Raw genomic sequence first — 27,840 nt, 5'->3', positions numbered from 1 at the left:
TTGTAAATCAAAACATAATTCTCCAAAAATGAATCACGTGCAGAAGGAAATCAATTCAACCGTATTTATTTTTTATGATTTCTGAAATCCGAGTAAAATCAATAAACCATGCATGGTTATGAATCCATAACTTCTTATGGCTTCCATTACTATCGATTGGCTTTCAAAGAGCCGAGAGCTCCCCCTATTCAGGATGTGAAGCTCAGCCCAGCTGTAGCCAGATGTGACGTCAGTCGATCGAGGAGCGAGACAATGGATTCACAGTCGCCATTTAAATGACTTGTTCTATTGTTGACCCCCCCCGCCCCAAACACACACGTGCTCAAACACACAAACTCACTCAACACACACGGATACATACACAAGCACACAATGTTCTTTGAGAGGTAGGTAGAAAGGATGCTCTAGGTTGCTTTAAATGGGACAAAGAACATTTAGAACGGTTTGGTCATCTATACTTTAAGCATGAAATCAGGGTAGAAAATGATGAGTCAAGGAGCAAGGAGTGCAACAGACCGTAACGTTTCTTTAGAAAGGCTCTTCTGCCATCTTGTGGCCGTTTGTTTTTATGACCGAAATTTGAATGACATTTGATATAAGGGCATTAATGTCTGTTTATATTTTTGGCAGTGAGGTTAAAAGTTGCCTTCTATATATTTGAAAACACTGTAAGACTAAATACAATTTTTATATTCATTTTTTGTTAAATGAACCAAAAATAAATACAGAAGCCTGCAGTAGATTAGATAGACATGTTTCAGACAAATTAATAACCAATTTTTTCTTTTGTGTTCAGGTCAAACTTGTAAATATAAGGAACGACGACATCACAGATGGAAACCCGAAGTTAACCCTGGGATTAATCTGGACCATCATTCTGCACTTTCAGGTCAGAACTACCACAAACCTTTCACTGTGTATAATCATGACCGTTATTGTGTGTCTCCGTGTGTTTTTTTATGTCTCTATATAATGCATACAAATGAATGAAGGTATTGAGAAGACTGGTCGCATCTTGTTTCATGCTGTGTTGCAGGGAGTCATATCAGTATGTGATTTGCTTTCATAGTATTCATAGGGCAACATATTTTACTTGGAGCACTCGTAGTATTCAAATATTTCAGAAAAAATCTTGTGGCTGGTCTGCACATCGTGATGCCACTCCCTGAAGTACAAACAATGTCTTTGCCTGTGATAGCTTCAGTTTACATTCCAGAAATGGCACGTATCCACAAGAATCCAATATAAATGGGAGTTATTAAACGCTGTGTCTCACACTGTCAGCCCAGCTTCTCGATCATGGACCCTCACTAGTTGTCAGTCCGGGGCATACCGCTCACTGAAGCCTCGATGCAGTTAATCTGGCCCATCTGTCTCCTCAAGTCAGCCCGCGTTTGATTGATCATGTTTTGACAGGTGCAAGACTGTGGAAGGACAGGTATCTTAGTAGAATCGATTTGATTAGCTCGTGCCATAGTCTTACCTAAAGGTGAACGGTGAAAAAAATAAATGAATATATATTTTAGATATCAATAAAGTCCAAAAGCATCCATTCATTTCAAACCTCATAGTTATGCCCATCGTATAAATCCTATAAGTAGATCAACATCGTTATGTCTTTGTAGGATGATGCATTGTAGCAAAAGTGAAAAAAAAAAAAGGGGGTCAAAGTAAAGCATCTTCTCCGTTGATCTGTCTTGGCCTGTAGAGGAGATGGCATGGCAGCTTGGATGGGGGCCGTCCACACTTGTCTCTGTCAGTCTCCCCACGCCCTTCAGCGTTCGATCCAGGCCGCGATGGGCCTGTTTCTTCTTGAAACAGTACCAGGGACGCGGTCGAAGTGTCAGGGCATAAACACACCAGATTCCACTTTGGGTTATTACAGTTAAAGTCCCGACCGCAGCTGGTTGGGAGGAACATGCAGGGCTCAAGGCAATCCCACCTCCATTTTTTTTTTAATAAATCAAAATATGATCTCATTGAGGTCAAATATGCCCCTGAAAAAGTTTTTTTGTAAGTTTTGTGTAAACAACTGTAAAGCTCAAAACAGCTTTCCCAAAAGACCTGTGGGAAAACTCCTCTATGGGCAGAGTAGCCTGTACTTACTGTATGTGTAGCCTGTGTTTATTTGTCTGTATTTGATTACATGTGGACTTTCTTCATGCTTACCCTCATACGTGGGGATTGAATCACCGTTGCTATTATTTTACTTTAAATTTATATTAGTTGATAACTTCAACAGAGGTCACTGTCTCTTTGAACCACAATATATCATGTGACAAGGTCAAAGCATCCGATCGGATGATGATGAGGCACACATAAATAGATTGCGGGGCTTTATTTAGCCCGAAACTTTATTCACCCAATTGAAAAACGAATGTAGGCTGTAGAGAATCTTGGTCGAGCGGTCGGTCCGGTAGAGGTCAGTCCGCTTTAAACTGTCGTAGCTCACAGGGCATTGGCTCACCTTGAACAACAACAACGTCATTGGCCTCTAGTATATCGCCGGGGGCAACGGTGACACTTCTATTTTTAGCTTAGCCATGCGGCGCTATTAACTATACCACCTGCAATGGCGCTGTGGTGCTTGAGTGACGCCTCATTGGTTTAGCTCCCTGGGGAAAGAGGCATAATCAACAGCAACGTCAGCTAACACGTGCAATGTTTATTTGCGAATGACTCACTTCCTGGTCCCTCCCCCCCCCCCCCCCCTCCCTCCCCCTCCCCTGCCTCTCTCATTGACCTGCTATGTTAGTGATTTGTTCAGATAAGAGTGTTGATTCAAACCAGGGAGGCTAAAGCTCCCTCCACCAGCCTATGCTATTGTGTGTCACCCCACCGGCCGGCCTAGTCGGGCTTTTGTCAGCCTGGTGGCTTTCTTTTTAAAGCCTTTATACGATGGCCCTGCACTGGCCCGTCCTGCTGATCCCATGAGGGCCGCCAGACTTTGCTGAGCTCGGTTATACGATAATAGGTGGCCCTCCGACCGTCGAAACTCTGGTTTGATTTACAAGCCTGTCCGTCAACCTTTTCCTTTTTTTTTTTGTTAGACTGCCCTGCGTTGGCTTTCACTGTCGCACGCGAAACATGCAAACACTGCGACTCTGACGGGAAACCAGCTCCGGCAGATATTTGGTGTCGTAGTGGTGTCGGTGTTTACGCTCTGAGCGAGCATGACGACGCAGCGCTAGAAGCCGGTCAGTCCGCCGGTCTCCTCTGTCTGTCTGTCTGTCTGTCTGTCTGTCTGTCTGTCTCTCTGTCTGTCGGTCGGTCGGTCGGTCTCTCCTTCTCGCTCGGCTGGGCGGCTGACCAGCCCTGGGATGGGCCTGCTCTCGTGCCTTTATGGCGTTTGTACTGAATTAGCTGAGTTGGAGAAAATGTTTCAAAGGTCGGGATAGATTCCAGAGACGGAGGGGAAGCCGGCAATAGGGAGAGAGAGAGAGAGAGAGAGAGAGAGAGAGAGAGAGAGAGAGAGAGAGAGAGAGAGAGAGTGAGCGAGCGACGGTGAGAGAGAGAGAGTGGGGGAGAGAGAGAGAGAGAGTGGGGGAGAGAGAGAGAGAGAGAGATCCAGAGAGTGAGTGCTGACTGCGTTTCTAAGAGAGGACGGAAAACAAACCAGGAAAGCCCAGACACTGTCCGGTTTTCCAAGAGCGTGTGGTTAAAATATGTGCTCGACCGGTTGCCTGACTCTCGCTGGATCCGTTCTTGTTGCGAGGTAAACAGAGAAGGGACACGGGTGCGCGGGACATGTAAACGTGGCTCCACCGGGTACCAGGTGAAGCTTCGGCGTGCCGCGAGTCCTGTCTCCTTTGAGCCAGCGTATGGACGTCCAACATGGGCAACAACGCGTGTGGCTGCGTGCGGTCCCCCAAAGAGGATTACTACGTGGACCCCAGGAAGGCTCCCCTCGTCCCCAGCGGACAGAAAGAGCACCAGGGACGCCGCTATTTCCAGAGGAAGAAGAGGAAATCGGAGGTCCTTCAGCCTGGGGAGGAACCCCCATCGCCCGCCGCGGTGGACCCCACGGATGGTCCGGAGCTCCGGCCCGCCACCGACGACCGCCCTGCAGAGGGTCCACTCCCAGGCGGGGTCAGGACCTCGGCCAAGGAGCCGGTTAGAGACCAGCTAGGCGGCGCCGGCGTCGGAGGTGTCCGCGTCGCGGAGCCCCGTACTGAATCAGGCTCTGGGGCGACAGAAGGAACCCAGAGCTACGGAGGATCGGCTTCAACCGATCGGGTGGAGGTCCATGGAGCCAGGACGTCTGTGGGTGAAACGCCCGGCGCTGCTGCTCACCTCCACTCCGAGGGTGGAGGAGATGGAGGAGGACGAAGAGGGAAAAGCGTCTGCCAGCCGTGGCATGGGCCGAAGAGAGCTGCGAGTTTAGGAGCAGCGGAGCAGACTCTGCTCGGAAGTCCAGGAGGATGTGGAGGATCTCGTGTGGAGGAGAGCGAGGAGAACTTTTCCACTGAAACGAGGCAGAGGAACGGCAGAGTGCTCAGGGGGAGAGGGAGAGCCAGCTCCCGCTGTGGTTATGGAGACCGTGCACAAGCCTTTGGCCAGGGCATGCCTGCCAACCACGAGGTAACGTTTAAGTACATGTTCATTATAGACATGATGACCAGGATACGTGAGTGTGTCTGGCTCTGGGGATTGGTGGATCGTCTATTGGTGGTGAAAAAAAAAATAATATCTAGGATGATCTAGGCCTTACTGTTTTTATTTGGGTGCAGGCTGATGGGGGATTTGTTTAATGATTGTTTTGGCTGGTGAGCGGTAATCCTTTGTGTTTAAGTGGAGACACTCATTCCATGCTGGGTTAATCGTGTTCTTACAAAGTCACATACCAAAGTACAGTCACTCTTCCAGCCAATCTTTCTGCACAACCAGTGTGAGCTTTGAGCTCCTTGGAATACCCTTTGCTTAACCACTGGGACTGGGAAACATCTTTCCGCTGAGAATGAGTAGGCCTCATACATAGTTATTGCAATAGAACATAACAACCACTGTATATTTTACAACATGTAAAACAAACCCTGAGGTATAACCTGAGAATCAAATTATGTCAAAACAAGGTAGTGCATTATAGTCTGAGAGAAAAGTTGAATTCCACAATGACTTCTCGAGATGAGGGCATTTGTATTCATCCAACTATTGTGGATACAATCTTAATATTACGATTGAAAGTTTGCCAATTGGCATCATAAAGTTGCGTGAATGATTGAGTGATCCTTGAACACTCTTGACATTTTGATTGCCGGACTTAGTCATAAATATCTGCTAGCTAGTAAAAGTTGCACTGGAATTGTTGACTTGGTCATGTGGTTATGTGTATTCAAGCATGGTGCTAATGGTTGGCACACTGTTTGGGTTTGATGCTGTTTAAACCAAAAAGTGTCTATTAAACGATTCCAAGAAGGGAATAAAATGAAATGTATAGCAGGGTTAGGGTCAGGGGTTAGGGTTAGGGTCTGATTTCTACCGGGTATTTATTTAAACGTCAGGTTTACTTTAATAGAGTTAATGTTTTATCTGGTGAATTGTGTTTGTTACAAACGTGTAACATCCCATAAAGTCCTATAAAGCTTTTCCTGGGTCATAGTAGTTTAGCTCCTTCATGTTAATACAAAAAAAATTGAACAAGCCTTCATGTGGATGTATAAGAGTGAGTGTATAAGAATCACGTGAGATCTGCGAATTAAAGTTTCATGAGATCAACTGTGAAACATTGATTTGCAGTGTTGCCTTACTTATTATGTCTTCAAAGCCAGGCTTTATCAAATTGTGATAAAACCATTCAGTGACCATAAGTTACATAAACCAGCTTTCGAACATTAGTTGCATAAGACACACTTTATTACATTTACCGGTACATTTGCATTTACGCTTTTATCCAAAGCTACTTACTAAAATAAGTACATTGATCAGAAGAAACAACAATATATCGCTGTAGCTACTGTAAGGATGTTCATAGAACAAGTGCCCAGCACTAACAATGCTAGGTTAACCCTTTCCTTGTGTTCAACAAGATAGCTGGGATAAGATGCTACACGATGCTAAGTGCTAAGTTTAAGTGCCAGGACACAGCATGCAATAAGTACGTATGAGGGGTGATTTTAGGAGAGTATTGGAGGAGGAGGGGCGTTTGGGGCATCACCTCATCCATAATTATTACTACTCCAAGGCCATGGCCAGTGGTAAGACAGAGTCATCAACAGGGCTTATGCTCCCAGTGAGTTTATTTAGCAAACAGATGCACCCAAAACATTCATCAAAACAATTACGATGGAAAACATGATTGAATGGACAAAGCAACTCCTTCTTTCAGTAATAACAATCCATGATACTCCCTTTACTAAACCTACTTATTTTCAATTACATATATATTTTTTTCTATCGTTGTTTATTTGTCTGTTTCAAGAATAGAATCCAACATACCTGATGTGCTACCAGTACACCTGTGGTGCTATGCCACCAGCCTTCCTATCTATCTCTCCTGTCAGGTCCATAAAATAGCCCGTACATACAGTGTGCGGCAGGTATCTTACCTGTGCCCTCCCTGTGTGAGAAGCCCAGATCTCTGAGCTCCCCCCTGTGTGTGACCCCCAGATCTCCTAGGACCACATGATGGTATCTAATCTGTGTCCCCCTCTGTGTGTGACCCCCAGATCTCCTAGGACCACATGATGGTATCTAATCTGTGTCCCCCCCTCTGTGTGTGACCCCCAGATCTCTGAGATCCACGTGGCAGGCCAGTCCGAGGACATGACGGCCAAGGAGAGGCTTCTGTTCTGGTCCAAGCAGATGACGGACGGCTACGTGGGGGTCCGCTGCGACAACTTCACCACCTCCTGGAGGGACGGCCGGCTCTTTAACGCCATCATACACAAATACAGGTACTGCTGTTGTGCCCAACTCACTGTCTGGTAACACAAATCATACACAAATACAGGTACTGCTGTTGTGCCCGACTCACTGTCTGGTAACACAAATCATACACAAATACAGGTACTGCTGTCTGTTGCTCTGAACTCACTGTCTGGTGACACAAATCATACACAAATCATACACAAATACAGGCACTGTTGTTGTACTGAACTCACTGGTCTGGTAACACAAATACAGCCACTACTAACTTCAAAAGGTTTAATCTAACTTGATATATTAATTGATATGTTCATGTAAACAGACTAGTATCTCTTAGTTTTTATCTATGACATGTTTTGACTACTTCCTGCATTCTTCTTCAGAGGGGTCAGCTGTGCACTGCTGTCTAAACTCACTGGTCTGGTAACACAAGTACAGGCACTGCTGTTGTGCTGAACTCAATGGTCTGATAAATCTCTTCCTCATGATGGCAATTCTTAGATGATGTTATCATTGCTGTGCTGGATGCATGATGCCGGCAATGGACATGATTGGGTTTATAATCGTTTTTGCCTATCAAATGTTTCGATCAAGTATTTTGTAATATCAAAACAATCGTACGTACTGTGACGAGGCTGTGGTGAGCACGGCCAGAGCCAGAGTATACTGGCTCATTTGCACACACTTGCGCATGCAAATACACCCATAAAAACACACAAGCGCACACACACACACACACACACACACACACACACACACACACACACACACACACACACACACACACACACACACACACACACACACACACACAGAAGCACACAGTTATTTAGTATACAGGCAATCAGTCAGAAGCGTTTCCAGGATGGAAGAGGGAAGGGAAACGTTCGGTTCAAGGTCAAACGTTTGCTGCTTATTTAACTGCTGGCAGTTGAGCAAATAAGGAGATGTTTCCCTGCTGTCTGGTTCTGCTTATGACCGAGGCATTTCCTCTCTGGCGAGTATTCCCACATGCTTTCGCCAAAATATTTACATACCTCTGATCGCACTGGCCAGTATTCAAGAGCATTCATAATAGATCAGACGAATGCTCATACAATTTCATGGACATAGCCACCATGCAGATTCAATTAGCTCCACTGTACGTATAATTAATTTACCAGTAAACAATTGGAAAATTCAAAGATTGCTCCCTATCCTTTGATCTATTTATCAATATATTTCTCTCTCCTTTAACAAAGCTTTAACTTTAACTAAGCTTTGTTTGTTAATCCTTCCATCTTTTGTCCCTCCCCATGTCTGTTTGTTTGTCTGTTGTTCTGTCTGACTGTCTGTCTGTCTGTCTGTCTGTCTGTCTGTCTGTCTGTCTGTCTGTCTGTCTGTCTGTCTGTCTGTCTGTCTGTCTGTCCGTCTGTCCGTCTGTCATTCCATCTGTCTGTCCTCCTATCTGTCTGTCTGTCTGTCTGTCTGTCTGTCTGTCTGTCTGTCTGTCTGTCTGTCTGTCTGTCCGTCTGTCCGCTCCTCAGGCCCGACCTGGTGGACATGAGTCTGGTGTCGACCCAGTCCAACCGGTCCAATCTGGAGCAGGCCTTCGATGCGGCAGAGCAGCTGGGCGTGGCCAGGCTGCTGGACCCCGAGGGTGAGCCCCCATTCATCCACTCACACTGCATTCATCCACTCACACTGCATTCATCCACTCACACTGCATTCATCCACTCATACTGCATTCATACACTCATACTGCATTCATCCACTCATACTGCATTCATACACTCATACTGCATTCATACACTCATACTGCATTCATCCACTCATACTGCATTCATCCACTCATACTGCATTCATCCACTCACACTGCATTCATCCACTCATACTGCATTCATCCACTCATACTATATTCATCCACTCATACTGCATTCATCCACTCATACTATATTCATCCACTCATACTATATTCATCCACTCATACTATATTCATCCACTCACACTGCATTCACCATCCCCATTCTCACCACCGTCCACCTCAGCATCATTGTCCTCCCATCATCATGGCTCCTCAACCTGCTCACTGTTAAAGTACAGTAGGAGTGTATTTTCTTTCATGGAGTTATTCTCGGAGATGAGAGATTATATGTCGGTATGTTTTGATTATAATACGGGCGCGTCTTCTTTCTTCTTCTCTCTGGTTAGATGTTGACGTCCAGTCTCCGGATGAGAAGTCTGTGATAACGTACGTCTCCACGTTATATGACTCCTTCCCCAAGGTCCCCGACGGTGGTGACGGTATCAACGCTAACGTGAGTCAAACAAACACGCAAACAAAAACATGTTCCCCGTCGATGTATAACCTAATGCCTTTTTTGAACCCTTTCTGCCCTGAAGAGAGAGCGATGATGACTAACGGTATATCTAACGGTTGTGATGTTCCAAACAGGACGTGGATATTAAGTGGGTGGAGTACCAGAACATGATCAAGTACCTCAGCCAGTGGATCAAACACAACGTGACTGTAATGTCAGACAGAGCATTCCCCAACAACCCTGTTGAACTCAAGGTAGGGAGTCCAGCCGAGCAGGCAACGCACTCACTTTAGCGCTTCACTTTTTTCTTTTTTTCTGCCGCTAAAATGAGTAGGATTTCAACGTTTGGCAGTTAGATTCATTGCCGTAAATAGGTGTTTTTTTTTACAGTATTTTTTTTTTAAGAGCAAGTTCTATTTGGTGCTAATTGAGTACCAATTATTATTCGAAAGGCTCAGTTTTCTGTATTCTAATCTTTCAGTTTGAATATTTGAATACTGTATGTGACCCTTTTAACTGAGTATCATTCTTATCTTGTAGGCACTTTATACACAGTATTTACAGTTTAAAGAACATGAAATCCCACTGAAGGAGAACGAGAAGACCAAAATCAACCATCTTTATGAGATGCTTGAGGTCAGTAACAGAGTCGAAGGCTGAACATGTCACGAATGTCATCATATTTCCCAATGATGACCTATGTAGTACATTAGCAACATGTTTTGAAATTGTGTGTTTACTTGTATCCATTGAACCTTTGTGTGTGGTATGTGTGCGTGTGTCTGCGTGTGTTGGTGTGTGTGTGTGTGTGTGTGTGTGTGTGTGTGTGTGTGGTGCGTCTCGTGGCAGGTGTGGATCGAGTTTGGCCGTATCCAGCTTCCCGCCGGCCACCACCCCAACGACATAGAGAAGGAATGGGGCAAGCTGATCGTAGCCATGTTGGAGAGGGAGAAGAGCCTCCGACCGGAGGTGGAGAGGTGGGTGGAGGCTGGGTTAACTACATCCTTATCACGGGTCTTTGGAATCGCCTTATCTTAGTTGATAAGGTTGTTGTGTCAAACGGCTGGTGGCCATCTTCAGAAGGGTTTGAGGATGGCATTGGATTTGAAAAATGTGGACGGGGGACGGGGGGGGGGGGGTAGTTTTGCAGCACTCTCCTCCGTCCTCGGATGAGGTGCCCTCGAGCAAGGCACCTGAAACCCCCACCTGCCCCCCGGGCGCTGAACTGCGGCGGCCCGCTGCTCCGGGTGTGCCGGTGTGTGTGCACCTCTGACAAGGTCACTCCTCTGTGTGTGTGTGTGTGTGTGTGTGTGTGTGTGTGTGTGTGTGTGTGTGTGTGTGTGTGTGTGTGTGTGTGTGTGTGTGTGTGTGTGTGTGTGTGTGTGTGTGTGTGGAAGTGTGTGTATGTGTTCACCGGCTCCCGGATGGGTCGGAAAGAACGAAAGAATCTCCCCGGAAAAAGCGGGACAATAAAGGATAACTTGACGACGCCTTCCATGATCTTGAACTACCTCGCGGGTGCAGTGTGTTTGTGTAGTTGTGAAAGTACAGATTACATATATTTTCTTACTTCAATAAATACAATAAAGACAGTATGCGGTCCGCTCTGCTTCGGGGGTTCAGGCAGATCCTGTTTACAAACCGCAGGGCCGCCTCTCAGCGTCCACCCTTCAGCGCGGGCGTCTCGCGTTCCCACAGCGTCCTATCCAACGGATAGTTAAATAACAAAAACACGAGCAGCGAGGGGCGTGTGCAGGTGAAGAAGGTGCCAGAGAGTGAAAACACGGATCTCAGGCCACGCATTCCACAAAACGGCACCTCCTGTCCAACGTCCCTGTTCCAACCTGCAGCGATTATCAGCGTGTATCTACAGCCAACGCCATCACCCCCCAGGGCGCTCATTCCCCAGGATGGGGAGGTTCCTTGCAGCCCTGGCTCCTCATCTGGCTGTGTGTGGACTTGTCGTGGCGCTATAAATACGGGCGGGCGAAGGCGCTCGGCTGGCAGAAGGCTCCCGGAGCGCTCGCCGTGGCTATGCTCTGTGACCCCGGTCGTCGCTCTCCCTGCTCTAGATCCGCGGAGACGTAGGTAGAGGGATAGGTAGGACAGCCGTGCGACCATGAACGGCAACCTAGCGTACCTCAATGGGGTGTCATCGATCAGCAGCAGCACCCTGGCCAGCCTGGGCTCCGCAGAGAGCGTGTACGTGGGCGGCGGGATGGAGCCCCTTCTCTCCAGCAGCCCCTTCTTTTTCAATAACAACCACCACTACGGCATGAGGTCAGCGGGGTCCGTGGCTCACGGGAGACTCAGCTTTCCGGGTTTATTTGTGTATCTGTGAAGTAAGGCTAACCCTCGCTCTTTTTTGTGTTTGTGTGTTTTTTTTTCTCAGGCTTGAGATGCTGCAACAGATCGCCAACCGGGTGCAGCGAGACTGTGTGAACGGCGAAGACAAGCTGTCGCTGGCCAGGACCGCCCTGCAGTCTGTGAGTATCCGTTTCTCGAAACGAAAACACGAAACGTGGCTCGTGTTCTTTTTTTTTTGCCCCGTGGTGTTCCCTTCTTCTTCACGGGGCTTTGGGAACGATCCTTCTCCGTGTGTTTTTCTCCCGGGCGCCGCAGGACGCTAAACGCCTGGAGGCGGGCATCCAGTTCCAGAACGAGGCCGAGATCGCCGGCTACCTCCTGGAGTGTGAGAACACGCTCCGACAACAAGTGATGGACATCCAAATGCTCCTGGACGGGAAGTTCCCCTTCGCCGATCAACTCGTCCAGAGGTACGACGCTCCTTGCGTTCATACTCGCTTCCACACATTTCCTCCGTGAAATGCACCGCGTGAACCGGGGGAGACCTCATGCTCATCACGCCCGTGTTCATCTCCCCCCCCCGCCCCCCGCCCCTCCTGTTTGACCACCAGAGTGTCCAAACTACGGGACGACCTGCTCTCCCTGAGGACCGAGTGCTCGTCCGTGTACAACCAGGGCCGCACGCTGACCGCCGAGCAGACGAAGCGGATGATCTCGGGCATCAGCAACAGCCTCAACTTCGCCCAGAACGCGAACCCGGCCCTGAGCCCGGCCCTCAGCCCGGGCGGAGCCGCCGGAGCAGGGTCCACCTTCACCTCCTCCGGCCTCGGCCCCGCCCTGACCCCCGGGCTGCAGCCGCAGTCCATGGGGGGCGACGGCGGCGGCGGCGGCATGGAGCCCATGTCCCTCCAGCATCTGAAACACGCGCAGATCCTCAAGCCCCTGGTTAAGCCGTCGCTGCTGGACACCGACATGACGGAGGGAGAGGCCAACATGAACTTTGTGCAGGACCTTCTGAATTGGGTGGAGGAGATGCAGGTGAGGCCACCGCGGCTGCGTGGGCAACAGACTCATAAGACGATTTTCTTTGATCCTCGACGAAAAAGCAAGAGAGAGCATTTGATTGATTTAGAGTGTTCTTCTGTCTCTGAAGGTACAAGTGGACCGCGGGGAGTGGGGCACGGACCTGCCGAGTGTGGAAACGCAAATAGACGATTTCAAAAGCGTGCACCAAGCCATCGAAGAATTCCAGACGAGTCTGAAGGAAGCCAAGCACAGCGAGGTGAGTTCTGCACAGCGTTGGAAAGCCTCCTGTAACGGGCTGACGTAATGTGTGATAGACCCGTTATATGTTGCACGGGGCTGCTATCTCAGCACCCAGAGCCTTCCACACCCAAGATGTTATGTGATGACGATGATTTTAACCAGTTGTTTTGTTTTGTTTTAGTTCCAGATGACCGTTCCCCTCAAACACCGATATTCAGAAAAACTGAGCGACTTAGAGAGCAATTACGAGAAACTACTGGTGAGCTAACAGTCAATATTATTTTGAATCATCGCATCGTGATTCAAGCATTTGCATGGCTGACAAACCAAACCTGACGCCGACGCTCATTGTCCTCCGCGCCCGCCCGGCAGAACTGCTCGAGGAAGAGACAGAGCAACCTGGAGAAGCTGCACGACTTTGTATCGCGCGCCACCCAGGAGCTCATCTGGCTCAACGAGAAGGAGGAGGAGGAGGTGGCCTTCGACTGGAGCGACCGGAACGGCAACATCAACAACAAACGGGACTACCACGCCGTAAGCGACCGGACCGTGACCCGCAACGAACTCCATTTTGTAACGCTCCCCCAGTTCACTCGCTTTATTTTTGCTACAGTGACTGATAGCCGATAGGGCTGTTGGGAGGGTGGGGGTGGTGGGGGGTGGTGGGGGGGGTTAAACATGTCGAAGCACATCACACAGGATTTATTACGAGGCATAAAACAAAACATCCCTGCTGACTGAGGTACCTCCAGGCTAGCAGCCGAGTTGGAAAAGCACCGTCTACATTTAGCACGGCTATTAAGCCAGGTAATCAGACAGGAGGGAGTGTCTCGTTGGGCTTTCATGCTGGTATTAGGCGTCTGCGGGCGGAGCATTGACGGTGTGTGTTTTTGCCTCCGGTGGGCAGGACCTGATGAGGGAGCTGGAGGAGAAGGAGGAGGCCATCAAGTCGGTGCAGGACAAGGCGGAGAGCCTGATGCTGGAGCAGCACCCGGCCAGGCCCACGATAGAGGTGGGTTCTCATGTTACCCTGCTGGGTGTGGCTGTGCTGCATCAGCAGCCTCCACCACCACCACCACCACCACCACCACCACCACCCCCAGCGCCCCCGTCACAGTGTTGTTGATGTTTATAGCTGCTTGGTCTGTGGGCATAAGTGATGCATAATGTATGATAGTGTCCCTGTTTTAAAATGAGTTCTTGAATATAAATAATAGTTCCATATATTATAGTGTAATAGTCAATGTATAATAGTGTACCTGTTTTAAATGCGTCATTGAAATAGCGTTTGATTATAATTGTAATTAATAAAAAAATCAAGAAATAATAAAAAACACCAAAAATATATTGTATTTTATTTTTACGTATTTCATTTATATTTGTCTGCCTCCAGGCCTACCGGGCGGCCATGCAGACCCAGTGGAACTGGATCCTTCAGCTCTGCTCCTGCGTGGAACAGCACCTCAAGGAGAACGCCGTCTACTTCGAGGTGGGACACCCCCCCCCCCCCCCCCCCTCCGTCCGCCTCCATCCCTCCCCCTCAGTGGCCCGTGGCCCGCTGACCTCTTCTTGAATGCTCCTCCTCCCTGCAGTTCTTCGGTGAGGCCAAGGAGTCCCTGGACCGCCTGAAGAACCTCCAGGACGCCATCCACAGGAAGTACAGCTGCGACCGCACCAGCAGCCTGCACAAGCTGGAGGACCTGGTCCAGGAGTCCATGGTAACGAGAGAGAGAGGGAGGGAGGGAGGGAGGGAGAGAGGGAGAGAGAGAGAGAGAGAGAGAGAGAGAGAGAGAGAGAGAGAGAGAGAGAGAGAGAGAGAGAGAGAGAGAGAGAGAGAGAGAGAGAGAGAGAGAGAGAGAGAGAGAGGGAGAGAAGGGGAGGGCTGAGTGGGGGGCTTATTGGTGGCTGAGTTGCTCAAACGTTCTTCAACATCCCGTACCAACGTGTGCCCCCCCCCCCCCCCCCCCCCCACCCCCAGGAGGAGAAGGAGCAGCTGCTGCAGTACTCGACCACGGTGGCAGGCCTGGTGGGCCGCGCCAAAACCATCGTCCAGCTCCGGCCGCGCAACCCTGACAGCCCCGTCAGGAGCTCCATCCCCGTCAAGGCCATCTGCGACTACCGCCAGATCGAGGTAGCACATCCAAGCTCTGCTGTGATTGGTCGAGGTCCTGGTCAACATATACCATAAGGAGTACAAGGGACAGGACACTCGTGATAAAATAATTCAGCCTCAACCAAAAGATACCGGGTTTGATTCCTGATATCCCGATCGAACGATTTTATTTGATTTGAAAGGGACCATGTGCAATTAAAAACAATGCATTGCACCAGAGTTAGCCTTAGGCTAATTTGCAAACTGCAGTCCCCTCCTCAACCCTACCTCTACGGGTACCCATCTCAACTCTAGCTTCCTCGATCACATGTATGTCCGTGTAATGCCCCACCCTCAGCCACACCTCACCGTGCCCTGTACTCCCTGCCCTCCCCAGATCACCATCTTTAAGGACGACGAGTGCGTCCTGGCCAGTAACGCTCACCGGGCCAAGTGGAAGGTGATCAACCCGGGGGGCAACGAGGCCATGGTGCCCTCGGTGTGCTTCACCGTGCCCCCCCCCAACAAGGAGGCCTTGGAGATGGCCAGCAGGTACGGGAGGCTCGCCCGGGGGGCTACCCTGATGGGGGCTTTGGGGGGGGAAAGTGATCTCGGGTCATTCAGTCGCTCAGCCCCCCCACCTCTAGAACTCTCTGCCTCATGACTTCCAACACTCACATCTCACTTAACACTTTCACAACTCAGCTGAAAACGTATCTATTCAGAAAAGCCTTCTGCCTTTAAGTCAGTAGCATTCTTGGGACTAGAATGACCCCACTCTTTTCTCTTGTACACTGTATTATTATGTTGTTGTTGTTGTTTTTATTTTTTACTTGCTCTTATGACTGTTTGATTTTGTAAGGTGACCTTGAATGTCAAGAAAGGCGGCCATAAATAAAATGCATTATTATTATCATTATTATTATCTCTGATCCAATCTCGACTTCTTCTTCTTCTTATAATTATTGTCATTGTTTTCCCTGCAGGATCGAGCAGACGTACCAGAACGTTCTGTCTTTGTGGCACCACTCCCACGTCAACATGAAGAGCGTGGTGTCTTGGCACTACCTCATGGCCGACATACGCGCCATCCGTAACTGGAACGTGGCTTCGGTACGTTTAAAATCAGGCCCATATGTTCTCAGATGGTTCGCAGTATCCTCAGATACTCTCTACCAGGAGCTGGAGTTCAAATAGGGGCGGGATCCTGAGTTGGGGACGATTTATCCTCCATCAAATATAATACAAGGGTATACAGTATTTTATTCCAAAGGGGAGAATGCACACAACTTTGCAGAACCGTGTACATCACATCAAAACCCAATATGCCGTCATCGTAGAGTCCATTAAACTAATTGCAGGAAAGGATACAGCGAGAACGTCACTCAAGTGTTGAGTCATTTCTTAACCGATTTAACACATGCACTCACACACACTCACTCACACTCACACACACTCAGACACATACACACACTCACTCACTCACTCTCTCTCTCTCTCTCTCTCTCTCTCTCTCTCTCTCTCTCTCTCTCTCTCTCTCTCTCTCTCTCTCTCTCTCCCCCTCTCCCTCTCTCTCTCTCCCCCCCTCTCTCTCTCTCTCTCTCTCTCTCTCTCTCTCTCTCTCTCTCTCTCTCTCTCTCTCTCTCTCTCCTCTCTCCCCCCCCTCTCTCTCTCCCCCCTCTCTCTCTCCCCCCCCCCCCCCAGGTGAAGACCCTGTTGTCGGGGGCCCACCAGCAGGAGGTGCTCAGCAACCTGGACTCCCACTTCGAGGAGTTCCTGGCGGACAGCGAGGAGTCTGAGGTGTTCACGGTGGCGGACCGCGCCCACTCGGAGCGCGAGGTGGAGGCCTGCAAGCAGTACTACGAGGAGCTGCTCCGCTCGGCTGAGAGAGGCAGGGCCCCCTCTCTACCCCCCCCCACACACACACCTCCCCCGTTCATTAGGGAAGAGGGGAGGGGGACGCATGCCCCTGAAAGCCGTTTAACCGCAGAGTTAATTCCATTTGGTTCAGATGGGTTTGAGCCCCTCGAGGCGGGGCAGGGCAGACTGTACCGTCACGTTGAGCTCGCTGTTGTTCTGGGACAGCAGTGCCACCTAGTGGTGGATTTGGGTTTCAGATGTTACAGGGTGTCATACGTGTATGGACTATGATGCCCTTTGCTATATATAATTTATGTATAGCAAATAATAATTTATTTGACTTGACATAAATATAAGTTGCACTATAATATCAAGGTTTTTTCATATATATTTTTTACATTCAAATTTAAGATATATATAATGTTATTATGTTACTTTCATTTATTAGTAAATTAATACAAATACATGGTGGGCACATATTAAATGTATTAAATTCAATACGATCCAACTTAGATATCAACTTAATCTATTTAAAAAAAAAATATATCGATTATTTTTATTTGTACTTTATTCCTCATTTACTCAACATCCTCCACCTCTCCCCTTGTGCCCCCAGAGGAGCACGAGGAGTCCCAGTACAACCACTACATCTCGGAGGTGCGTAACTTCCGCATGCACCTGGAGGCTCACGAGGAGCACCTGATCCGCAAGATCAGAACGCCCCTGGACCGCGACGACCTGGAGCAGAGCCAGCTGCGCATCAGCGAGCAGGAGGTACGCACCTCTACCGCAAAATACACCAAATACACAAATACACAAATACACCAAATAAATAACGGTAGTAATTTTGTTTTCGTTCCCTTAATGTATTTATGGACGTCATTCTTTATGTCAATCAATCAATCTATTGTAGAGCACTTTTTGCTGCTTTACTGCAATACAAAGGGGAAAAACAATGTGTTGCACAATACCAACAATTACACCAAAACCACAATCAATGAAATGCATTTGAGAGGTCAATTTAAACACAACAAAGACGACACACTACTTAACCACAATGTAAGCTTATGAAAAACTTATTTTGGTGGGGGGGGATTTTGTCGAAAAGAAATACTGACCAATGGAGTGACTGCGATCTCCTCCCCTCACAGAAGAAGATGAGTGAGCTGGACCAGCTGAAGGGAGACCTTGAGGTGATGAAGGAGAAGTGCGAGGTGTTCCTCAAGCAGGCGTCCACCTTCCCCTCGCTGCCCACGCTGTCCTCTGAGCTGCTGGTCCTGGTGCAGAACATGGGCCAGGTCTACTCCATGTCCTCCATCTTCATGGACAAGTAAGACGTCCGCAGAGGCCTGACTCCTGACCTGTCCCGTGCTGTTCGTCAGCCTCCCTCGGGGGCGTTCACAATTAAAAACATATTTTAAGGCACGACACATACGAGAGTCACGACTGGGTACCGAGAAAAGCAGAAGTTCGACACCTACATCGGAGAGATCGGATCATTGCTAGCATAATGATACCAATGATGGGGAATACCTCAATCGACTTTTTTCTACTACATGGACAATCATATGTAGCTGGCTTGCCTACATTCCATGTCTGTCATTTGACCATTGCATCTGAAGAAGAGGGAACACTTTATCGATGGCCAATACACACAGAGAATGCTCATTCTCTAGTAATTGCAATGAGAATGTATGTCCTACTATTTTACTGCACAGTCGCTTTGGTGACCTCTCGACTAAAGGCCTGTCGTTCTTCCCCGCCACGCAGACTGAAGACGGTGAGCTTGGTGGTGGAGAACAGCCAGAGAGCCGACGCCCTGGTCAAGGTCTTCGAGTCCAAACTATACGAGGAGGACGCGGTCAACTGTGACCTCAAATCCATCGAGACGGTCATCAGCACACTCAAGGTATGACCACCTTCCAAATTGGTCATTGATTTGTATTTTTAATTCGTTTTTTAATTGCAGAAGCCGAGATTCTTCAACTAAGTCCCCAAAACATCGTCTTAAGTTGCAAACTGACATCGGTTGGCATGACCCATTTTGTAATGGCTCTTGGTTCGTTCCCAGCATTGGCGGTCAGAGATGGACGAGCAGCAGGAGGTGTTCCACGACATGGAGGACGAGCTGAAGAAGGCGCGCAGCATCAGCGAGCGCATGTTCAAGGTCCACAACGAGCGGGACTTTGACCTGGACTGGCACCGCGAGAAGGCCGACCAGCTCAGCGAGAGATGGCACAGCGTTCACTCCCAGATCGACAACAGGTCGGTGGTTTGGGTTCGGAGAACAAAACCTCCTGGTTGCTTTAGCTACACTACACAACTTTTGTTTGCATCTGTTGATTGTTGTCTCACTTGTAAATCACTTTGGATGGAAGCGGCTGCTAAGTGACGAAATGTAATTGTAAAAATGTCAATGAAATTATTTTGTCTTAACAATGTTCCTTATTATTTATTTTGATTTTAGGCTCCGGGAACTGGAAAGTATCAGCAAGTCTCTGAAATACTACAAAGACTCGTTCAGCAGTTTGGACGAGTGGGTCAAGGACATGGAGGCCGCCCAGCTTAAAGCCCAGGAGAACCAACCCGAAGACAGCAAGGCTCTGGCTGAGCTGCTCAACACTCAGAAGGTAGGACCCTGGGTGTGGCTCTGATGGCATGGTTGACAATTCAGCCGGAAGAAGGTAGATGCAGCGTTTCATTTATGTCCCAGCTAGTCGTGGGTCCAAACCCCAATCTCATCGGTCTACCTGTAGGCATTCCACAGCAAGACGCCTAACCTCTACCGGCTTAATAATACTGTGCATCTAAAAACACTGTAGGTTGCATTGCAATAATAATCAACCATAATATGCTGTATATTTCTTCAGGTTCTGGTTGCGGAAATCGAGCAAAAACAGAGCAGGATAACAGAATGCCAGAAGCACTCGGAGCAGTACTCCTCTGCTGTCAAAGTGAGTACGACGACTACACAAATGACCACAAGCACACGAGAGAAAGTATCTCGCAATCTATCATCGTTCAACGTTTTCCTGTGCTTTCTTTTATTTTAGGATTACGAGCTTCAGCTGATGACCTACAGAGCCATGGTGGACTCCCAGCATAAATCTCCGCTGAAGAAACGCAGGATGCAGAATTCCTCAGACGCGATCCAGCAGGAGGTAAGCCATGGAACTTACAGCGCAACTCCTCGTGGCTCGAGCCGTCCAAGCGTAAAACGTTTGTACGTTTGTGTCTTTTCTCACCCGACAGTTCATGGATCTGCGAACGCGCTACACCGCCCTGGTCACGCTCATGACCCAGTGTGTTAAGTTCGCCAGCGAGACGCTGAGACGGGCCGAGGAGGAGGAGGTGAGGCTGCTTTCTTTGTTACGGTTGAATGAGCCGGTCTGTGGGGATCCTTAACGTATAAGAGCATCCCGTATTAACGTTGATACCGGATCAGTGGCTCATACGATGGCTTTCAGCACGGCCAATTCAGGGGAACTGAGGGTTTTTCTGTATTTTGTCCTGCTGTCTCTTCTTTGAATTCTTCTGTTATTTTCTTATTCTACAGTTTTCATACGTTCCATTCACTCACAGTTCATATGGTCATGCTCCCATACACATTTCATGACATAGAAGTTTACCTTTGAAAGGGTAGCATATCTTCTTACAGTTGCAACTGGTTGGCTGACAGCTGTGTAAGTAAAATTGTAATTGCATGTAATGGGAAACAAGTACATTAGATTCAATAACATACACTTAAAACAAAGCAAACATTTTTTTAAGATAAATAAATAGATTTAAATGTGAAAAAAGAACTGATGTGTGATACATCCAATCCATTTTATACCTTGACCTGCAGTACCATTCACAATTCTATCAGCATGTTCCTGAAAAAGGAAGCTATATTGCTTTCATAAATTGAAAAAACATCACATCCAGAGATGTGATGGACTTGCGCAACGTTTCTACGCATATTTCCAGCTTGCATGAGGAAGCTCTGCTCTTTCTCCTTCCAACTGCACAGCAGAGTCTCCTCAGGATTTTGGAGTTTTCTAGGAATACGCAGAGACATCATCAAAACTCAAAACAATCACTTCTATTGTACAATATTGTATAACGAAAACTCCCGAGGGACTGCTTCATGGTGTCTGGCCTGCTGGTGATGGTTGAATGCCCATGCCCGCACACCCTTCTCCTCAATGTTCTTTTGTCGAATGAACACAAGAATTGCGCATTAACTTATTTTTTGCGTTCTAGAGCATAAAGGCTCTTGAACGAGCAGAAAGCACAAAATCGACAGAGAACATTGAGCTTCAAAAGGCTGCTGGTGAGCAGGAGATTAGCCAACTCCAACAACGGGTACAAGAGCTAGAGGCCAGCCTGACAGAGAGACAGACCCGGCTAGGGGACATGGAGGGAGAGGTGCAGAGTCAAAAACGAGAGATAGAGGATCTCAGTCTCGAAAGATCAATGCTAGAGGACAAGACTTTCCAATATGTCGCAGAACTGGAACGAACCACCAAGAGCAAAGCAGGGATCGAGGAGGAGTTGGCTCAAGCGCGACAGTTGATCCAACAATCAGAAGCCAAGCGGAAGTCCCTGGAGGAGAGTCTCGTCAGCATGAGGAAGATCATAGACGAGAGCACCTCCCAGAAGCTGGAGGACGATCGCAAAAAGAGCTTTAACGATAGCGTCTTAGAGTCGACAGCAACTGTAATATGCAGCACTGAACAGGTAACCAGTTCAGATGCTGGGTCTGATGACCTACACCGTGAAATAGAAGGGCTCACCAAGGGTAAACAGCAAGCAGAAACAAAGGTGGAGAAACTGAAGTCTGAACTCGACGCAGAGGTCGGACGGAGAAACACAGCGGAGAAAAACACAAAGCGCTACGAAGGGTTGTTGGAGGAACGAGACACCGAACTAAAGAAACTCCGGGGAGACATGGAGTCGGAGAGGGACAGCATGGAACGGCAATCAGAGGAGCTCCGACAGGAAACAGTAGACATGAAGAAGTCCATCCATCTGTTCCAGGACCAGATCAAGAGCCTTCAGAGGGAGAAGTCCTCACTGGAACAGAAAACTGTTTTCCACACAACCGAGGTAGAAGGCCTTAAAGAGCAGTTGAAGATCAACCGTGGGAAAATATCTAGGCTTAACTCAGTGGAGCAGGAGTATGATGACAAAATGCAGAGTTTGGAAGAGGAGTTATCTGCCAAACAGCTAGTAATAGATCAGCTTAAAGCGAGGTGCAGTGAGTTGACAAGAACGAAATTGTCCTTGGACAATGATCTCAAGGGTCTTCAGATTAACACAGATTCGTTGCAGCAGGACAAAGCACACTATGAACAAAGGATTAAGTCTGCGAAAGCTGATGTAGAGAGTTGGAAAGAACAGCTTCAAAAAGCTACAGAAGATAATTTTATCACAAAGAAAGCTGAGCAAGTTCTGCAACACAAGTGCAAGAATATGGAAGCCGAGTTAGAGAGGAGTACATATCTAACCGCACAGTTACAGAAGGAAATTGAGGAGTTCAAAACAGTAAATGTGGAGATGGTAAAGAACATGAAACAGGTAAAAGCTGAACTTGATCAGGTAAAGGTGGACCTTGGAAGCAAGGACCAGCAAGTACAGATTTATAAGACCCAGGTAGAGGGAACCAAATCCCAGGTTAAAATAATTGAGGATGAGCTGCTTAAAAAATCCCAGTCCTCGCATGAGCTTCAGATCAAACTCAGCTGCTACAACGAGGAGGCAAAGACTATCACTCAGCTGCAAGAGCACGTCACCAACTATCAGAACGAAATCAGGAAACTGAAGTCGGACCTCAACTCGTCAACGGCAGAGATAAATACGTCCCAGCAGAAAAGCTGTCAGCTAAAGTCAGAAGTGAACGAATTAAACATACTGCTCAAGACAAGGAGTGCAGAACTACAGAGGGAATCGACACAGAGTCAGAACTATCTAGCCAAAGTGAAGTTATTAGAGACTGAGCTTCTCAAATGTCAGCAGACTATTAAAGGGATAACCGGCAGTTCAGAGAAAATGGAGGCGCAGCTCAAGAGGGATATCAACACTCTTCAGGGCGACAAGAGAGCAGCCGACCAAAAGCTGAGCAAGTTCAAATTAGAAATTGAACAACTGAACTTTGACCTTAAAAGAACCAAAGATGAATTGGCCAAAGAGACGTTGGACAAAAGGCAGAAACACTCTAGATTAATCGAGATGGAGACCGAGCTTCAGAATAGTAAGCTGACGGCCAAACAGACATTATCCGGTTATGATACGTCCTCTGAGGGCTTGAGGAAGGAGATAACAGTACTTCAGAGAGACAGAGCTGAGGCCCAGGAGAAGAGTCGCGCAATGGGCTCGGAGGTCAGGGAGTTAAAGGAAAAGCTGGACAGAGCTCAGGACGAAGCCAAACTAAAACACAATGAGGGCTCACTGCTCAAAGTTAGGTGCAAACAGATGGAAGAGCAGCTGGACAACTGTAAGAAGATGTTAGATGAATTGAAAAGCAAACTAGAACTTCAGAAGTCAGGCTTTGAAAGACAGCTGCTCTTAGCGCAGACTGAAATGCAGCAAAAGATTGTTTTGCACCAAACAATGATATCAAGCCAAGGATCAACTGAAAAAACCTTCAATCAGAATACAGAAAAGTCGAAGCAAGAAACTCAACTACAGCTTCTCCAGGTGAAGATTGAAATGGACAAACTACAGCAGGAAAGAGCCATCCTAAGCCGCGATCTCCTCAAGGCTCAGTCTCAGATCGCCCTATTAGAAGACGAAAAAGTAAAACTTAAGTCAAAGATAAGTCAACTGGAAAGCCGCAAATGTGGTTGCTCGAAAGAAATTGAACCCTTTAAGCAGAGGTTGTTGGAGAGCGAGCAAAAGGTGAGGATGAAAGAAGAGGAAGCAAGATCTCTCAAAGGACAGATCGCTTGCTTCGTCAAGGAGGTGGCGAGCCTCGAGGAAAAGCTTCGGGAGCTCGAGTTCCTGATAACGATGGAAAACAGACACAAGGACGGGCACACTAAGAGAGAGGTGGATCAACCTGCTGCCAAAGACAACATGGCTTCCACATTGCTCTCCAAACGGACAGTTATCCAGAGGAGGGAAATCACCTCATACCAAGGTGGAACACATGAACCAGAGGGGGACGAAGAAACGAAAAACAGAGCTTCTTCAGAGGTATAACGGACATCAATTATGCACAATATCCCAATGTTAATGTATAGATCATTAAAACATGTATCCATTTCATCTTTACTGTTACTGGTTCATTTGTGACATGTATAATTTAATTTATTTACATTTTTGTCATATTCACAGATTTCAACGGTGAAGAAAGGAAATATAAAAGAGGGTATAAATACTACTGCCAAAGACGGCAAAACGGACATCACATTCCATGAGCATGTGAAGAACACTTTCAGCAGTGCTAGTCAAATGACCACACCCCAACAGAAAGACCCGCACAGTGCCCCTCAAGTCACACAAGAAACAAAGGGAAAAACGGAGGGTCGGTCGACCATTGCAACCAACATCTACAAGTCTCTGATGGGAGGCCAAGACACTGTCACCGAGTTATCTAGAGTGGCCAACAGAATGTCGGAGCAGTCCGATAAGAAGCCAGCTAAAGAATATCGTACGATACATAAGGAAATCGAGTGTTCAATGTACACAACGGATACAAAAGACAGTGCGGCGCGTCTTATAACCTGGACCTCGGTCAACCTCCCAGGGCTCCAAGGCAGCATCAGCATTGACCAGTTGATCAAAGCTAAGCTGTTGAGCCAAGACGTCTTGCGTAGGTTAGAAATGGGCCTCACCACAGTGGAAGAAGTTCAAGCGACTATTGCCAAGTTCCTCAGCCAGCCAAAATACATTTCTGGACTCTACCTGGAGTCAAGTAAGAAACATATCTCCTTCTTGGAAGCCGCTGAGAAAGGCATCTTGGCCAAGGCCAACGCCATTGAGTTTTTAGAAGCACAGGCTGCGACGGGTAGTAGCATTAGCTTAGCTGCAGGTAAACCCCAGTCATTCGAGGATGCCATAGAAAACGGGCACATAGACGCACTTCTTAAAGACAAACTAAAACAGGCGCATTTAGCATTTTGCGGCTACCTCCACGGGGACACGACGCTGCCTGTGCTCAAGGCCATCGAAGCCAGACTAGTTGACCGGTGTAAAGGGAACTCCTACCTTGAGGTCCAGATAGCGGCCGGGGGGGTGGTGGTCCCAGAGATGGGGGTCAGAGTACCCGCTGACATCGCTGTTGACCGAGGACTGTTGACCAAAGCCACCCTGCAGAGTTTGTACGAACCCGTCACCAATCCCAAAAAGTTCTACAACCCAGACACCAGGCAGAAGGCGTACTACGGGGAACTGCTGAACACGTGTGTTTACGACGTTGACGACGGCGTCTATCTCCTTCCGTTCGGGGACGCGAGTCCGACCGCCGCATCCTCCCCTGGAGCCCGTAGAGTGCCCGTCATCAGCAGCCACCGGGGCACAGAGATGTCCGCGTACGAGGCCTACAAGGGGAAACACATCAGCCAGATGACCTACCTGTTCCTGTCGCGACGAGAGGGCGAATGGGTGGAAGAATCGAGTGTCGACAACAACGGCGGCACGCGACACATCCTCACAGACGGCAAAAGCGGTAGACAGATTTGTATCGAGACCGCCGTAAGTCAGAGGTACCTGGAGGCGACGGAACTGACCAGCTACCGCAGTGGGAGTCTGAGCATCTACGAGCTGGTGGACCTCATCTACTCCAGGATGGGAGTGGTGGAGGACGTGAACAGCCCCATCGCGGGCCTGTGGGACGCCACGCAGAAGAAGCGCTTCTCAGTCTTCCAGGCCGTGCAGCAGAACCTCGTGGACCGCGTCACGGCGCTGAGGCTGCTGGAGGCACAGGTCTGCACCGGGGGCATCCTGGACCCCGCGTCCGGCGAGAAGGCCACGCTGAAGGAGGCGCTGGGCCGAGGTCTCCTGGACCAGTCGTTCGCCCTGCAGCTCCCGCTGTACGAGCAGGCCTACCAAGGCGTTGTCCAGCCCAAGACGGGGAAGAGGATCTCTGTGGCTCAGGCCGTCCAGGAGGGCGTCTTCTCTAAAGACATAGGCCTGCGCTGCCTGGAGTTCCAGCTACTGACCGGGGGGCTGATCGACCCCGAGACCCGGAGCAGGATCTCCCTCGAGGAGGTCACTCGGAGCGGCTTCCTGGACAAACGCACGCTGGACTCACTGAAAGATACAAAGTCCTACAGTAAATCCATCATCTGCCCGAAGACCAGAAGAGGCATCTCCTTCATGGAGGCTCTGGAGAGGAGTTTCCACGACTACCACACGGGGCTTAGGTTACTGGAGGCTGTGAGGCCCAATTGGAATTATCGCTACATGTAAATAGGCTGTTCTCTTTAGGAATAGTGTTGTGTAAAGAGTCTGTTCACGTCGTTATCTGGTTGTTCTAAGGGGTCTATAAAAACACCTTGCCGGAGGTTTTATACATTTGATGTTGTGACATGACCATGCAAAATGTTCTGACATGTTGAAATGCAGTGATGCATACTGAGACCAAGCAAACATGTGGAATCATATGGGTTAATCATTTTTCTAAATAAATACTGGGAAGAAAAACACAAATAAAAATCCTTTATGATTAATATTATTAGCATTTCTGTTTGTATTTCATACAAATATATGATTTTATTTGAAAAGTATTCACATAAAGGCATGAGATTAAAGCTATCCAGTTATCGGTATCTGTTTCTGAAAACTGAGTCAGGAATAGATTGTTGAATAAGGTTTTCCTAACATCCCAATTTCCTTCACTGTGTTGGGTACTAATGAAAAGGTTGATAACACCAACCTTTAAAGAAAACCTTTTAATCTGTTAATATCCTAGAGATCGGCTGATGAGGAGAAGAAGGAACATGGGGATAAAGTTAGCAATCTGTTGCACTGGATGTCCGATGTGAAAAAGGGCCTGAGCAATGGAGGCAAAGATATGACCGATGGTAACGCAAACACAGAAGCCTCTAATAAGCCCAAGGTAAACAGTTTGTGGGATCCCCTTATGTCACTCATGAGTTGTTCTGTATCATGCCATTTCATACATTTATACAAACATACACAAATATATTAATAAATAATAGGTACATTCATTTAGTATACATAATAGCTTCTGAAGTAAAACACATTCATTCTGAGCTTCAGGTACAATAATAGTTAGATTTTCTTGATTCTCATGGATTTAACTTATTATTTATTGACTTGCATCTTATAAATGCCCAGCCTGAATAGGCTAATAAGATGCTTGCATCGAGATCATGTAAATGACATCAACATTTCATAACTTCCTTATTGAGCTGAATTAAACGTACAATGTTGTTCAGGTATTGTTCATGAATGACATGATAGTAAAACACAAATCCATGTTGCTATTCCATGTCACTAAAAATGAGGCCATAGCATAAACAACACTTTAGATTTCTATATTCCCCATGATGGATATTTTAAACAAATGTTAGAACAAAATACATACAAAGTTGTGTTCACCAACTTACCCTAAACTCAGTATTTAGCCAATACCAAGTTATATCTGTTAATGTATAGCCATCCATCTTATCATCAACGTGTTAGTGTCTGTGTGTGTGTGTGTGTGCTGGTAGCGCTATAAAGTTAACACATGATCACCATTATTGTAGGTTTCCATCGAGGAGATGGTCACCAAAAAGGAACAAATCGCAGAAGCCCTGAGGGCAACTCAAATGATGTTGAATAAACATAGTGACAAGTAAGCTACACCCGTTGCACCTTTTGACACGGAGCATTGTACTCATCAAAGGGGTGGATGTATTTATTGGCATCTGGTGGAACAGACTTGGCTGAAATGGAATATATTATTGATAAATATGTTTAAATTCGTATATGATCCCAGGTTGATAAGAACCTCCATAACTGAATAGAAATGATTGAACTCATAGAACCTCATCCCTTGACACTTGGCTACACAATGCTGTCATGGATGATGAAATCCTTTTGGAAGTACCTACAGGCACCTTACACAATACAGGCCAGTACAGGCCAGGCCACCGTTGCTTCATCCACGTTGTAGGAAATTGAGAGGTGAAGAGTTTTGTTTTGAGTGGGTTGCAA

General features: G+C 47.6%; 1 protein-coding gene across 14 annotated transcripts in view; it reads left to right on the top strand.

The window, feature by feature from the left end:
- The window catches only part of dst (dystonin), a 118,763-nt gene that overhangs the window by 21,836 nt on the left and 69,087 nt on the right, over positions 1–27,840 (top strand). For 8 of the 14 annotated variants that reach the window (XM_030378487.1, XM_030378495.1, XM_030378494.1 and 5 more), the window contains exons 1-30: positions 3,520–4,581; positions 6,727–6,893; positions 8,391–8,503; positions 9,055–9,161; positions 9,299–9,418; positions 9,705–9,800; positions 10,014–10,141; positions 11,557–11,650; positions 11,787–11,941; positions 12,083–12,509; positions 12,625–12,753; positions 12,919–12,996; positions 13,110–13,271; positions 13,645–13,749; positions 14,131–14,226; positions 14,330–14,455; positions 14,716–14,868; positions 15,227–15,381; positions 15,816–15,942; positions 16,534–16,720; positions 17,306–17,463; positions 17,841–18,019; positions 18,460–18,598; positions 18,761–18,954; positions 19,157–19,319; positions 19,560–19,643; positions 19,743–19,850; positions 19,942–20,040; positions 26,588–26,734; positions 27,390–27,478. In XM_030378487.1, the coding sequence (XP_030234347.1) occupies positions 3,835–4,581; positions 6,727–6,893; positions 8,391–8,503; positions 9,055–9,161; positions 9,299–9,418; positions 9,705–9,800; positions 10,014–10,141; positions 11,557–11,650; positions 11,787–11,941; positions 12,083–12,509; positions 12,625–12,753; positions 12,919–12,996; positions 13,110–13,271; positions 13,645–13,749; positions 14,131–14,226; positions 14,330–14,455; positions 14,716–14,868; positions 15,227–15,381; positions 15,816–15,942; positions 16,534–16,720; positions 17,306–17,463; positions 17,841–18,019; positions 18,460–18,598; positions 18,761–18,954; positions 19,157–19,319; positions 19,560–19,643; positions 19,743–19,850; positions 19,942–20,040; positions 26,588–26,734; positions 27,390–27,478 (4,832 nt within the window). In that variant the 5' untranslated portion in view covers positions 3,520–3,834. Of the gene's footprint in view, positions 1–796; positions 890–3,519; positions 4,582–6,726; positions 6,894–8,390; positions 8,504–9,054; positions 9,162–9,298; positions 9,419–9,704; positions 9,801–10,013; positions 10,142–10,492; positions 11,445–11,556; positions 11,651–11,786; positions 11,942–12,082; positions 12,510–12,624; positions 12,754–12,918; positions 12,997–13,109; positions 13,272–13,644; positions 13,750–14,130; positions 14,227–14,329; positions 14,456–14,715; positions 14,869–15,226; positions 15,382–15,815; positions 15,943–16,533; positions 16,721–17,305; positions 17,464–17,840; positions 18,020–18,459; positions 18,599–18,760; positions 18,955–19,156; positions 19,320–19,559; positions 19,644–19,742; positions 19,851–19,941; positions 20,041–26,587; positions 26,735–27,389; positions 27,479–27,840 lie in introns of those variants that run through there. The other 6 variants (XM_030378492.1, XM_030378488.1, XM_030378498.1 and 3 more) reach the window with 3 other exon arrangements.

This window comes from Gadus morhua, chromosome 15 (assembly GCF_902167405.1).
Source record: "Gadus morhua chromosome 15, gadMor3.0, whole genome shotgun sequence".
NCBI classification, from domain to species: domain Eukaryota; kingdom Metazoa; phylum Chordata; class Actinopteri; order Gadiformes; family Gadidae; genus Gadus; species Gadus morhua.
This window is presented reverse-complemented; position numbering and strand designations above follow the sequence as displayed.